At 40.2% G+C, this 12,786-nt stretch overlaps 1 protein-coding gene across 11 annotated transcripts in view; it reads right to left on the bottom strand.

Moving 5' to 3' along the window:
• PHLDB2 (pleckstrin homology like domain family B member 2) overlaps positions 1 to 12,786 on the bottom strand; it is a 215,119-nt gene that overhangs the window by 36,360 nt on the left and 165,973 nt on the right. For 10 of the 11 annotated variants that reach the window (XM_057502499.1, XM_036933125.2, XM_036933126.2 and 7 more), the window contains one exon: positions 2,514 to 2,642. The exons of the other annotated variant lie outside the window; for it this stretch is intronic. In XM_057502499.1, coding sequence (XP_057358482.1) covers positions 2,514 to 2,642 — 129 coding nt within the window. The remainder of the gene's footprint in view (positions 1 to 2,513; positions 2,643 to 12,786) is intronic. 11 annotated transcript variants of the gene reach the window in all.

Below are 12,786 nucleotides of genomic sequence, written 5' to 3'. Positions count from 1 at the left end.
TTGAATGACTTGTCCAAGATTAAAGGATAAACTGTTTATAGACCCGGTGGGAAAAATAGGTCTCCCAATATCACTGAAAAAATTTTTTTAAAATCAAGAGACAGAAATCAACCATTCAGTTAAGTACCTATCAAAAGCATAAGAAAACTGCCCTAGCTAGATGTCTCCTCCATCTAATAGGGGAAACTATCCTGGCAAACAAAAGACCCATTTAACTTCAGCTTTCTTTTCCATGCTATGGTATCCCCCGAAACGATTCAGTTGGTGAACCCTTATCCACTACAAACAACTGCAGGCAATGAAATCAACATCAGATGAAAACTGTGTTCTGACCGTCAAGCACTGATTCAGAGGTTAGCAGCTGAGTCATAAATTCATGTGTTGTATGCACAAAATCATTCTGCAATTTCAGCTTAAGTATTTGGGACAACATACAGTTTAAGAAAGTGATGTTCTCTCTATTCAATTACTTTGTATGACTTGGGGCCTAATGAGGTTTAGTTGTAATAAAATCACCTTTATTGAATCTAGTTGAAGTGCCTCAGACAAGCTTTGTAATGAAGTGGTATTCTGAAGTGGTTGAGTCTGAAGGGAAATGAGTTGTGGTAACACAGGAAGTTCCTAGTAGGAATGGACTTTTCATGAAATAAGTGAACTTTTTACTGATTAATAAGCCAAGAGATTGGTAAAGAGCTACTCTGGTCATTATCTCTGGAATACAGAATTGTTAGACATCTCAATATTAGGTGAACAGAAGCTACCTCTCCTTAGGAAAGGGGTTTTATGGTAAGAATTTTACAACCTGCTTGAAGAGGAAGAGGAAAGAGTCTTTGCCTTCAATTAGTGGAACAGGCTGTCGGTCCCATTTCTTTTCCTTTTTGCAGTCAGTATCCTTATAACATATATAAATATATGAGTTATCCTACAGGAGCTAGATTAAGCAAGCAGTAATTATTTATATCAATCCGGGTCCAGGTTCCCAATAGAATTTACCAACTTTATTTGCATCAATGTTTATAAAAAATGCAAATAATTACTGGGAAAGTAAAGGATGGGAAGAACAAAATATATAACCATGCTGCCTGCTCTAAATAAAGTGATAAGATGACTATAAAATATTTATAATAAGGAGATTTGAAAAACTGTAAACAACTAGAAAAATCAGTTTCCCAATCTCTTTCATGAGCTTGCATGAACACAAAGTACACATGAAAATAATTTTACAACTACTATTCTCTTCCCAGTCCTTTTTATCACAAGATTTCCAGGGAATTATGACATTGAGGGACAGGAAGTTTTATCTTTTCACAGCAAATTCAGCTGTACACATAAAATGAGCAAAGAGGAAGGAACATTGTTGGAACTTTTTTGATCCAATATTGTGAGAAACCACCAGTAACAAACACAACAAACAAATACATTGCTATGTGCAGTTAAGCTTGTCTGCATTTGGTGCTCTTTAAGATGCTTTCAACCTCTGTAATAGACTGAGCAGTTCTCACTGCAATTTTTCATAACCTAGTGCTACTCTGAGTATGTTTGTTAAATTAAAGGTCAGCTTAAACATTTTCAGTGGTAGGCTATCTACACTGAGTTTTCAGCTTACCCATTCCTAAAAGGTATAGTTATAATAACATGCTTGAAACCAGCCCTCTTTTCTACCCACATAACTTGTGAGTCACCTAGGACAAATTACTACATGTGACTCCTTTAGAGGCCCAAGACTATTAATGACTGCTTCCCCAGGGTCACAGTTTATTTGGGCTGCTGTTTTGAACAAATACCCCAGCTGTCAAGAGGCTCTGAAACATTAAGCAGCCTTGCCAGTGTTTGTGAAACAATCCATCTGGGAAGCTTTGTTTTCCGCAGATAACCAGCACGGTTGTGTTGAACACTGCCAACATAAAGGATCAGAGATAACCTTATAAAGCTCAACTGGAAGGTCTATGCTGCCCTAAGTTTTAAAAAATTAGGACGCTTGTATGAGAAGCAGTGCTCTGCATCTTGGGTCTTGATACTTGTGATTGTGCTAATGAGTTCAATGTCACAAAGAAAAGAAAGAAAAAGAAAAACAAAACAATGAGTGGGGGGTGGGGGTGGCAAATAGAACAGGATAATTTTTGGATGAGAGTACAAAATTAAGCTGAGAAAAAAAACCCGAAAGCAAACAATACTCACACAACCAGCAGAAAATGCAGGGCAAGAACGGCAGTTAATTTAAATGCTCCAATCTTGGTGACGGTTACACATCAGGAATAGCTAGCTCCCTTTTGTTACAAGGAATGAATCAGAAATGTTTTTGCATTTTAAAATAGGTGAAGGATTCTAACAAGGAACTTTTCCTCACTGATTAGCATGGAAGAATATATACTGTCAGCATGCATATTTCTATTTAAAAAGTATCTGAAGACCAGAATTAAGCAAACTTGTGAGTAGAAAATAGTAGGCGAGTGGAACTTAATTGAAAAGACAAAAAACAAAAGACAACTGGTGCATTCCTGTTTGCTACTGACCCTCTTCAGCTGTTCCTGTAACTGTTCCCTCATGGACTCAGGACAATTGTCCAGCTGGGTCTTCTGCTCGCAGTATAGCTCCTGGAGCCTCTCTAGTTTTTCCCTTTCAGCATCAAGCTTTACCTTCTCCTAAAGTTCAGAAATCAGAAAATAGAAGAATAGAAATTACCTTCACACCTCAAGCAGGCGTTAGTGAACATTTCCTAAGGATAACACACAAGCAAATACACACAAACTCTAGATATCCAATGAATGCAGAAACATAGCATGTTAGTGACTAGGATAAGGGGGTATGAGTGGCAATAAAGGCAAGGGAGCCCCATTTCTGCATTCTCAACACACAGTCCACTTAATTGGGTATTGACGATGGCCACATCCTTCCTTCCTTTCCTCCTTCCTGCCACCGTGTTACAAAAGCAGAGGAAGCCACAGCCATGTTGGTCAGTGGTCAACAGAGACAAGACAAAACGCCAGTGGAATTCATAAGACAGTCTTGCAAAGAGTCACCTGGCAGAGAACTGGACAAAGGAAAGCAAGCATTTACCTCAAGTCCTGTCTACTCTGATTTGCTCAAGGCATTTGTTAAGCATGCTTTGGAAATTACTGAAAGTTTGTTCTCAGGCCAGAGGCCCACAAGGTGCACTAGCTGATGCCCTGATCATCTGAAACACTTCTAGATAGTTGGCAAACTTCAGAGTTCAGCCATTGGAAAAGCTGATTCCAAGGAGATTATTTCATTCAAAGGCTGGGAGAGCTTGTAAAAACACAGGCAAACAAAGCAACGAGGGGCAGGTGTGCCAGGCAGCTGAGGTACCCCAAAAGTGTGGCATTTACTGGAGATGTAGACTTCTCTACAGTGATTAATATAAAACGACTGAGACATGCACGGTGAGCAAAAGGAGACTGCCCAGTAGTTAGAGAATAGAAGACAAAGGACAAGACGACACTAACTCCCTCCCAAGTCACACACTCTATAGTGACTCGGGACATTGTCCAGGGTGTAATGGGCCAATACTGTCTTACACTGATCACATGGGCTTACAATGCTCTTGAATCGGGAAACAAAACTTCCATCAGTTTAGTGCCAGTCTTCCTAGTTGTGTCCCTTTATGATGCTGTGAACCCTTCACGTAAAGTGCAGACCTGATGATCTCCTGTGCGACACTCTCAGCCTCAACAAAAGGCCTTTACAAGCCACAACCAAGACTGGGTCCTCAGTGAACAGAAAGACCAACGCCCTGCTTCCCTTAGTTCATTCCCTCTGTGGGAATTGGTAGAAATAAAACTGGCTTCTAAGCAAATCACAGTGAGATTTTTGTAAAAGGATGAAGCTCTGAAATAGTCCTATAAAATTACACTTACTATTATTTCTTCATCCAAATGGCCATGATTTCCTGTGTAAACAGATATTTAGATTCTTTGTAGAAGAGGTTATAGTTTACATCTAAAACCATGGGACAACAATCCCTATACCCTTTCACTTGAGTCACCACTTTTGGCTTATATTTTAAAATTGAAGGGAGGCATTTTGTAAATATATATTTAGATTTAGAAGTGCACTTTTTTTCCTCAAAGTGATTAAATCCAGAAGTCATAAAACTGAAAATTCTACTTCATATATCAACCTAAAAATGGTTGTGTAACTTAACCGTTAGCAAAGTTTTCTCAGTCTTTGATGGCAAGCTTGCTCACTGTGCACATCTATAGGGCAGGAGTTGGAGAAAGCAATGGCATCATTCACAGAATAAAGGCATCTCCAGTATTCATTCACAGTAAAACTGAATATTAGTCTTTAATTTCAGAATTAATAATTTTCAAAATAAAATAATAAAACCAATAGTACAAAACACCTGTTGTCTTTTTGGCTAGGAAAATTTCCTCTGTGTGCAGGTCAAAGACTGCCCTGTTTTTTACACAGCAAAAGAACTTTATTCAGAAAGGGTTTACTTCTAGATACTGAATTTTGTAGCATTTTAGTTCCAAAGTGGTTTTTTTTAAGTATTAATTATAATTAAATACCATATACGCAAAGCTGTAACACTTAGTTATATTTGATAGGACACATTAATGCAGTATTTGATAATATGGAAGACACTGGCCTAAAAGCCAGGTCTCAAATCTGAAGAAATAACCAAACTATTCTGATGTTCTCAATTTTTTAAATTAATAATTAGCACAAATAAACAGCTAATAAAAAGTACCTTATGTTTACATACTGCTTTCCTTCTGAGGTGCTCAAAACATTTTGCAATTCCATACAAGGGGGTAGTTACACAAGCAGGCACCACCAGAACCTTCTGCAGCTTCTCTGTGGTTTTTCAGTAATGCTGTGACCACCACCTGGGGCTCAGAGCAAAAGCTTGCTGGGGCCAAATGAGGGCAAAGGAAGTAAAGGGGAAGGATCAAAGGACTCGTGGCAGGTGGGCCCGGCCATAAATCACAGGGGACAACAGAGGTACTATCACTCCTGCACAAGCCAGAAGCTGACCAACTCTGAGCCAGAAAGAAATTAATATTCCTCTCTTCTATTTATTGCCCAGGAAGTTTGCAAAGGAAAATTAGCTCCAGATTGCAACCAGTTAATTAGACCTGAAAGTATCACCTTCTAAAGATCAACAGATGGACAGATTCGATGGCATTCCAGGGCTCAGGGATTCAGGGAACCTTGCTCCTGGCCATGTAAGATATTAAAACTAGGTGTTATTCCCTTCTCCCAGATTTAAACGGGTAAACTCATTTATTCTAACAACTATTGGCACAGCAATATTTTCTAAATACCAAATTGGGAGAGAGTATAATTTTTCTTTAAGGATTCATAATTCAGTAAATAAATGAATTAAAATGCATTTTTAATAAATTTAGTAAATTTAACTTTGTTGAAAAAGTAAGATTGTAAGGAATTAGAATTACCTTAGAAAAATGCAGAGGTACAAGGGGGCATTTATAAAACCAAGAACTGAATGCGGCCGCTTCTGTTCGTGCTCTTCCTGTATTGACACAGTCTGTTTAGCTCTCAGGTTCTTATCCCTGACTGTACATTAGCATAACCTGCATGAGTTTCTTCCACTTAGAAATCCAGAGGCATAAGCTAGGGAAAGAGCATTTTAAAAATCTCTCGAGGTTTTCTAATATACATCCAGGTTTGAAACCCACTGATTTAGCCACCCAGGATGATGTGAGAGGCAAAGACTATTAACTACAATTTGACTTTTCTAAAGACATAGGACTTTCATACAGGATTTCCCAAAAATTCTTCTTAAAACATTTGGCCTAAGCACCTTCACTTCATAGTACAAAAGGCCTCTCTTACAAGTAACATCCCAATTGTAAAATTTTTACATTCAGATAATGCCTCAAGTAAACTAAATGAAAAACAAACTGTGAATTCCAATATCCAATATGCACTTGGAGAGGAATGATGCATTTCAAGTTCTGATGCAAAATGACTCTTTTAATCATGCAAATGCTTATAAATTTACCCTAAATAATTTGAACTTGTACACAGAGTTGCCAATAATCTTGAATGAAATTAATAACCCAAGTCTTGTCAGGACCACTTATTTTGCTAGATTTGTGGTTAGAAAACAGTAACCTAAGTTTTCTCTTTTAAGTTTGTTCTTGAAGGAAGGAACTGAAATGTAACTTGCTGGCTCTAGTTGAATTCCAACACCACACAGGAAATTCCTGAATACCAATGAAAAAATAATCTTACCATATCTAGGTACTACTTGGTAATCAGATGGTTCAAGGTTGCTCTGAAAAGATGATTATTTATTAGTTATAGGGCTGCCTGATAAAATAAAGGACACCCAGTTACTTGAAGTTCTGATGAACAATCAATGATCTTTAATGTAAGTATGTATCAAATAATATGTGGGACATAATTACACCAAAAATCTTTTACTGCTTATCTGAAATTCAAGTTTAACTGAGCATCCTATATATTTTTATTTCACTAAATCTGGCAGCCCTATTAGTTTGATAAAGATTTTCTTAAAAATTAAAATCCATCACTAGAATTTCCAAACTGTTCAGCACAGAACCCAGCACACACTATGTATCTGGGCCATGTTTCATGAAATGCCGGGGCAGGTTTGAAATTTGATGTATTGACGTGTTAAAATTCATAGTCCCTAAACCATTATTTTTAAGGTCTGTCCATCCAAAGTCTTCTGCACATACCCTGAGAAGCCCTTTTCTTTCAGTCCCTAAACCTTGTGGTGGCTTGCTAGGAGACAGGCATCCTAACAGATTCAGCATAGACTGATTTAAGCTTCAGTTCACACCCATAAGCATGTTTAGCTATAAAAGGATGCAGGCCAAGTATGAACAGAATCAGTCAGTCAGGTTTTGCAACCAATTAAGCTTAGTGCTGATCTCACAAAATGATATTTTTTGCCCTATAAAACTTTTCAGATTTTTGAATTGCAGAGGAAAGATTATGGACCTGTGTCAACAAATGGTGATGATTACCAAGAACTCATTCTCAGCCCACCTCTGATGAGGCACATCCTTGTATTTTTCTTAGAATTCTTTTCCCTTTAGCTTTGACATTGTAATTACACAATTAATGAATGTTTGGTGTAGAAAATACTGGCAAATAAGAACACTAAGGATTTACATAGTCAAACAACCACAAGAAAAAATAACCCTAATCTGGAATCCTGTTGATTTAATCCCCAAATCCCACAATGTATTTCCACTTCCTCCAACAAAGGAGCTAACTTTGAAATGTAAGACAGAGGCACGGGAAGGGCTGGGTCCCTTCTCAACACTGGCTGTGACTGGGCAATTGCTCTGCATTCAAGAGGCATTAGCACTCTGCTGAGGAATTCTGGGTCAGGCTCTCTGTCTTCCCCTGGCTCTGATGGAAGGATGGGGAGGAAGTAATGGGTATTTGGGCAAGATAATAATGGGGAATAAAATGTAACCATATAAGATATGATATATGCTCATTGTAGAAAAGTTAGTCAAATAATTTAAGATTTCTCTGAGGAACATGTTGTGCAGCATAGACCGATTTAAGCTTCAGTTCACACCCATAAGCATGTTTAGCTATAAAAGGATGCAGACCATAACCTATCTGTGTGAGGAGAATTCTTTAAACAAAAGAATGGTTGGGATTTATGATTACCATCTGGGTAATGGGAAGACTCTTCAACAAGGCTATGGAAACGGAAACTTTCCTGAACCATTTTGCTTAATTTCAGCACAGCTGACTTTTGATTTGTGTACATTAAAAAGCAGAGATGAGACAAGATAATCCAAAAATAGAGGAAACTGCATTTTTTAGTTTTGGATTCTTAACATAGTCAGAAATAGACAGAGACAGAAAGAAAACCTAATGAACAAATGCACATGTCCGTATGTTCTTGGCAGTTGCCCCAAACAGGGTTTTGCCTTTGAGTGGGGGAGTGGAAGGAAGGAAAGCCAGTTCCACAACCAGGCCTTTGCCCAAGCCAAGCTCCATGTTTCAATAGCTTCCCCACTCTCAGTCACCAATCCCACTAAACTACAGTTTACTAGAGCAGAGGTTAACAACTCTCTTTCCTTTCATTGGCTCCAGGAAAGCATTATGGCCTCTTTGCTTTATCATTTGTTTATTTGCCTCATCAAATAAACATACCCTCTGGGTTTATGTTCGAGTCAGATCCTTATATTTGTTTAGGGTTTACCCAGTGTTCACACTCTATATGGCACATGGCTACAGTCTGAGGATACCATAGACAGATGGCATTGAGCCTAGGGCTGCATGGCAACTGGCTTACCGATGTTCTCGACAGTGGTACCCACAAGGGCAGTGAAAGGTCAGCCCAAGCTGCCACTGCAGAAACATTCAATAAATATATAATTGAATACATTGCCTGTATTTTATGTTGTATATACATTTGTAGTTTATATTGTATATGGTAACATGCAATAAATAATAATCATCTATAACACACAGGTTTCCCTCACTATCCAAATGTAGAGCTTTCACATGAAACCTTTCATAAGCTGAAATGGAATAGAGAGAAAAAGCAATTACAATTCATTTGTATGGAAAAATTTTTTAGCTTTCCCAGCCCCCAAAAATAACCTCTCTTAGGCTTTCCTGATACCTTAGGACACCTCTTGCTAACAGATGCACAAAATAAATCAAGATAAAGTGCAGATGCTCTCAGACACCATGCAAAACACTGGCGGCTTGATGCTGAGAGGCTGAGTGTGGTCCCTGGGTGGGAGCTGCAGGGGCCCACTGGCTGCTCTGGATGCAGGCTGCCTCCATGATGGCTCAAGGTAGAGCTAACACTGAACACTGTTTTTGCTTTTGGCCTTTTATCATAAAACAAATATTTTCTTCAGATTTCTCTTGGTCAGCAAAATGCAAAGTGGCATAATGCAAACTTTCAAAAAGTGAGGGATACCTTTATATTAATTTATACAAAATATATAAAATAGAATAATACCCAAATTAGCAGAGAAAAAATAATAATGATTGGTCTCAAGAGCCAAGGAACCAACATCACCAGGATTTGAACTCTGAGGTGTTATTATACCTTCTTCCTATGGCTCCAGGCCTTGCCTCCAAAAAACTAGGGCCAGACTTACCGGATGTGCTGTCGACATCTGAATCGGAGCTTGCCCAACAGAGATATCTTTTGGGGCTTTGGTTTTCTCATTCCACAGTTCCTATCTGACAGCAGCAACAGGTGTATGGAAAAGGAAATGAGACCCAGAAGGGCAGAAGCTACTTCTTCCTTCTGTCTTACCCTCTGGCTGACTGGCAGCGGGATTATAAACACACTGGCATGTGCCCTTGGGTACACCATCCCAGATGTCTCAAAACTTGGCAGCATGTAGCTCTTAGGCAGGTGTTCAGCTCAGTGTTTCTGTTGAGGCGCAGCCTGGACTGGCTATTAGCAGAAGATCCAAAGACAATATTCCCAGAACACACTAGTGGTATTTTGACATCTACTATGAGCTGAGTAAACAGCAGATAACAGTACCTTCCTTTATTTCACAGGCCAGAGAGGGAAATAAGTACTTATAAAGCGCAAAACAAATGTAAGTTATACAGTGTGATTGTAAAAGGACTAAGAGAACAACAAGGAGACCATAATCTGAACTGGACAGGTCTGGAAGGGCTTTTCTGAAAAACTAACACCAAATCTCAGCCGTGAAAGACAGGCCCAACAAGGTGTGGAATATGGGGAAGGGCATTCCAGGCAGGGAAACGGACCTGCAAGGGACATTGGTGGGAGGCGGGGAGGATGAATCTTTTAACAAATATTAAGAAGGCCACTATGAGAATGGTGTTGAGGAAGGGGAGTGGTTGCAGAAAGGCATGTGACAGCTAACGAGTGCAGATTTATGTAAAGTATAGCAAAACAGAAACCAGAGTGATCTCATTTAGTTTATATATTTTTAAAAATTGTTCTGGTTGCTATGAAGAGACTGGACCAGTAGCAAATGGAAATGGAATTAAAAGAGATTCTGGTAACTGAGAAAAGAATGCTATCAGTGGAGATGCAGAGAAGTTGAAGTAATTGAGAAGTATTTTTATAATCAATTGGCTGGAGAAAGAACTGTCAAGATCTACTTCTAGGTTTCTGTTTGGATGTACAGGTGGACAGAGATGCCACTTCCTGGGTTGGGAAAAGGGGAGGAAGACCAGGATTGGAGGTGGTGGTGGGGACCACATGGAAGGTAAGGGGAAGGATAAGATAAAGAGCTCAGTAATGCAGTGTTCAGTTGGCAATGCCGGTGAAATACAGAGTGGAGACATCAGGTGGGCTAGGGGATATGAGTAGGATGTTCAGAAAAGGGCTGTAGTCACCGGCATATATAGGTTATTGGAAGCCATGGCTAAATAAAAGATGTGAGGATGCAAGAGGAGGAGGTTCGGATCAGAGGCACTCTAACAACTAGTGTGCAGAGGCAGAGGAACAAGAGAAAGGAACTCAGGTGGACAAGCCAGAGACATGAGTAAGTGAAGGAGAAGGTGAACCAGAGGAGGAGGCACTAGAGGCCAAGGGGCAGGGTGGGGAGGGCAGACGTGCCAAGAGAAAGAGAGTCCAGCCTTCGAAGGCTGCTCAGCGCTCTGACCACAGGAAGACTGAAATGCACACAGTGGGGTGGGCAGCCCCGTGGGTCTCTAGTAGTCGTAACAGAGGGAAACCTGACAGAGCAGCAGGGCCTAAGCCAACGGGAGTGGGGGAATTGGTTACCTGGGCACCGAGGAAGAGGATACACAGTGTAGCAAGAAACTGTTTTTTAAAAAGTTTGGTTATGATGAAGAGAAGCAACATAAGATAGTAGCTAGAAGGAAGTTTATTTTTAAATAATAATACCTTTAAAAAATAATGCTGATATGTTGACAGTAAAGGTCGGGCAAAGGCCGAGGCCGGGGCCGGGGCCGTGGGGTGTAGAAGGACTGAAGGCTGGGGGCACTAGGATGTGGTGACACCCAAATCACACCCAAAGGCACTGGGTTTGGAGGGGAGACATGGCCTTCCTCAGCTGGGCAGAGGTGGGCTGCTTTTCATTTCTCAGTGAATTAGGTGGTGAGATGATCTCAGAGCCAGTGGGAAGAAAATGGCCAGAGGTTTAGACAGAGTGAAGGCATGAAACAGCGTCTCATAAGTGGTCGGGTAAATCTGCTTGAGCAACACAGTAATGCAGCTAAGCAGCCCTCGGTCTCTGTCTGTGGCTGGTGGTCAAGACTATGTAGTGGCATCATCTAGCCAGGTCTGCTTCCCCTTCCCTCATCCTCTACTGGAACCCCTCACCCAGAGGCAGTTTCTGCCATGTTTCACACCATGTGATGACAACCATAAACCCAGCTTCCAAAACCAACTAATCCCCTAACAGCTGAATGAGTGTATCCTATATCAAGACTCTCCTATGCAGTCTCCGTCAAGCCACCTAAATAATAGGAAGGATGGAGGTATCCTCCTTGCTTGTGTCTTCCCATGTCCCTGGAGTTCCGCCTCTACTCTAGGTCAGAGAACGTAACACCACTTTCCCTGGAAAGTGAGATTTGGCGCCTATCAACTTGCTCCATGTTTGTGTGGAATCTTATGCTAACGACAGATAGACAAATTGAATTTGCAGGCCATGCCGTCTGTGGGCTGCCCAAAGATAAATAACTACCTGGATGAGGACAGCAGAAAGATTCGTAGATAACATGACACCCCATTTCTCTGTCCCACCCATTTTCCAGGATGACATAGATAGTAAAATACCAAGAAATACCAAAACACAGACATCCGCTGCTTCCAGCAAATGTATCCGCTCTGAGTCAGTGCAGAATCTTTGAAAACCATAATCCTCTTGCACTGCAGAACTAGACAATCAACCCTTTGATTTGGCTTTGAGCTTTTAAGGAAAAATAGATCTACTACCAAAATGGATTCTCTATTATTTCAAAGAACATACATAAAATTTAATAGGAAAAAGCTGTGCAGTTTAATTGTGACAAGTAGGCAACCAAGAAATCGATGTGTAGCTTTTAGTCTGACTTCAATTTCTGACGATATCATTGTGAGCTCATTTTCTGGCACCAAGATCAAATGCCCTATTTATAGGTCTCAAGCAAAGAAGGGCCTAAAAAGGGAGCCACATTCACTAGAAATGCTTTCCATACAGTACCACAAGAACTTCCTCAAATTGAAAATGTTTCCCTTTCTCATCTCAGTGGGGACTACAGTGAGCAAGGAAGAATGTGTTAAATCTCGCTCGCTTTTTTTCCTTCCCCGAACTAGAATTTTTTGTTTTCTATTTTAGCCTTAGTTCCACTGTAACTAACTTAGAATGTGAAAGAAGAGTAAGCCAACTATCTCCTAGAGAAAATAAACAAATAACCAGACAAAAAACCCAACTGCCACCCTCAATTCTCAAAACTGCAAATAATTTCTCATACTTTCCCTATTAGCTATCAGCTGATAGGTGGGTTGCAGCCTGAAATGTTTAAATAAGTCCTTTTCCAAGACAAGGGTCAGCTGAGTCTTAAAGACAGTTTGCACTTGGCAGTGAGTGGGGAGCCCCTGAAGCCCGCAATGCATTGTTCACGGAGCAGCACACTTGACTGCAGACACTGGCACGGTAGGAGAGGTGAGTTGAACAGTTCCCACTCATCTTTTTAAAGAAACAGAAAAACTGCAAGAAATGCAGTGACCATATTTGAATATGGCTAAGCTATCCACCCCTAGAGGGTACCCAATAAAGAAATTCAGCATACCAAAATCATTCCTTAAAAAACACGTGGAATCAGAAGAGCAGAAAGGGTGGT

This window comes from Manis pentadactyla, chromosome 1 (genome assembly GCF_030020395.1).
Source record: "Manis pentadactyla isolate mManPen7 chromosome 1, mManPen7.hap1, whole genome shotgun sequence".
NCBI lineage: Eukaryota > Metazoa > Chordata > Mammalia > Pholidota > Manidae > Manis > Manis pentadactyla.
Note: the sequence above shows the minus strand (reverse complement) of the source record. Positions and strands in the feature narration are given on the sequence as shown.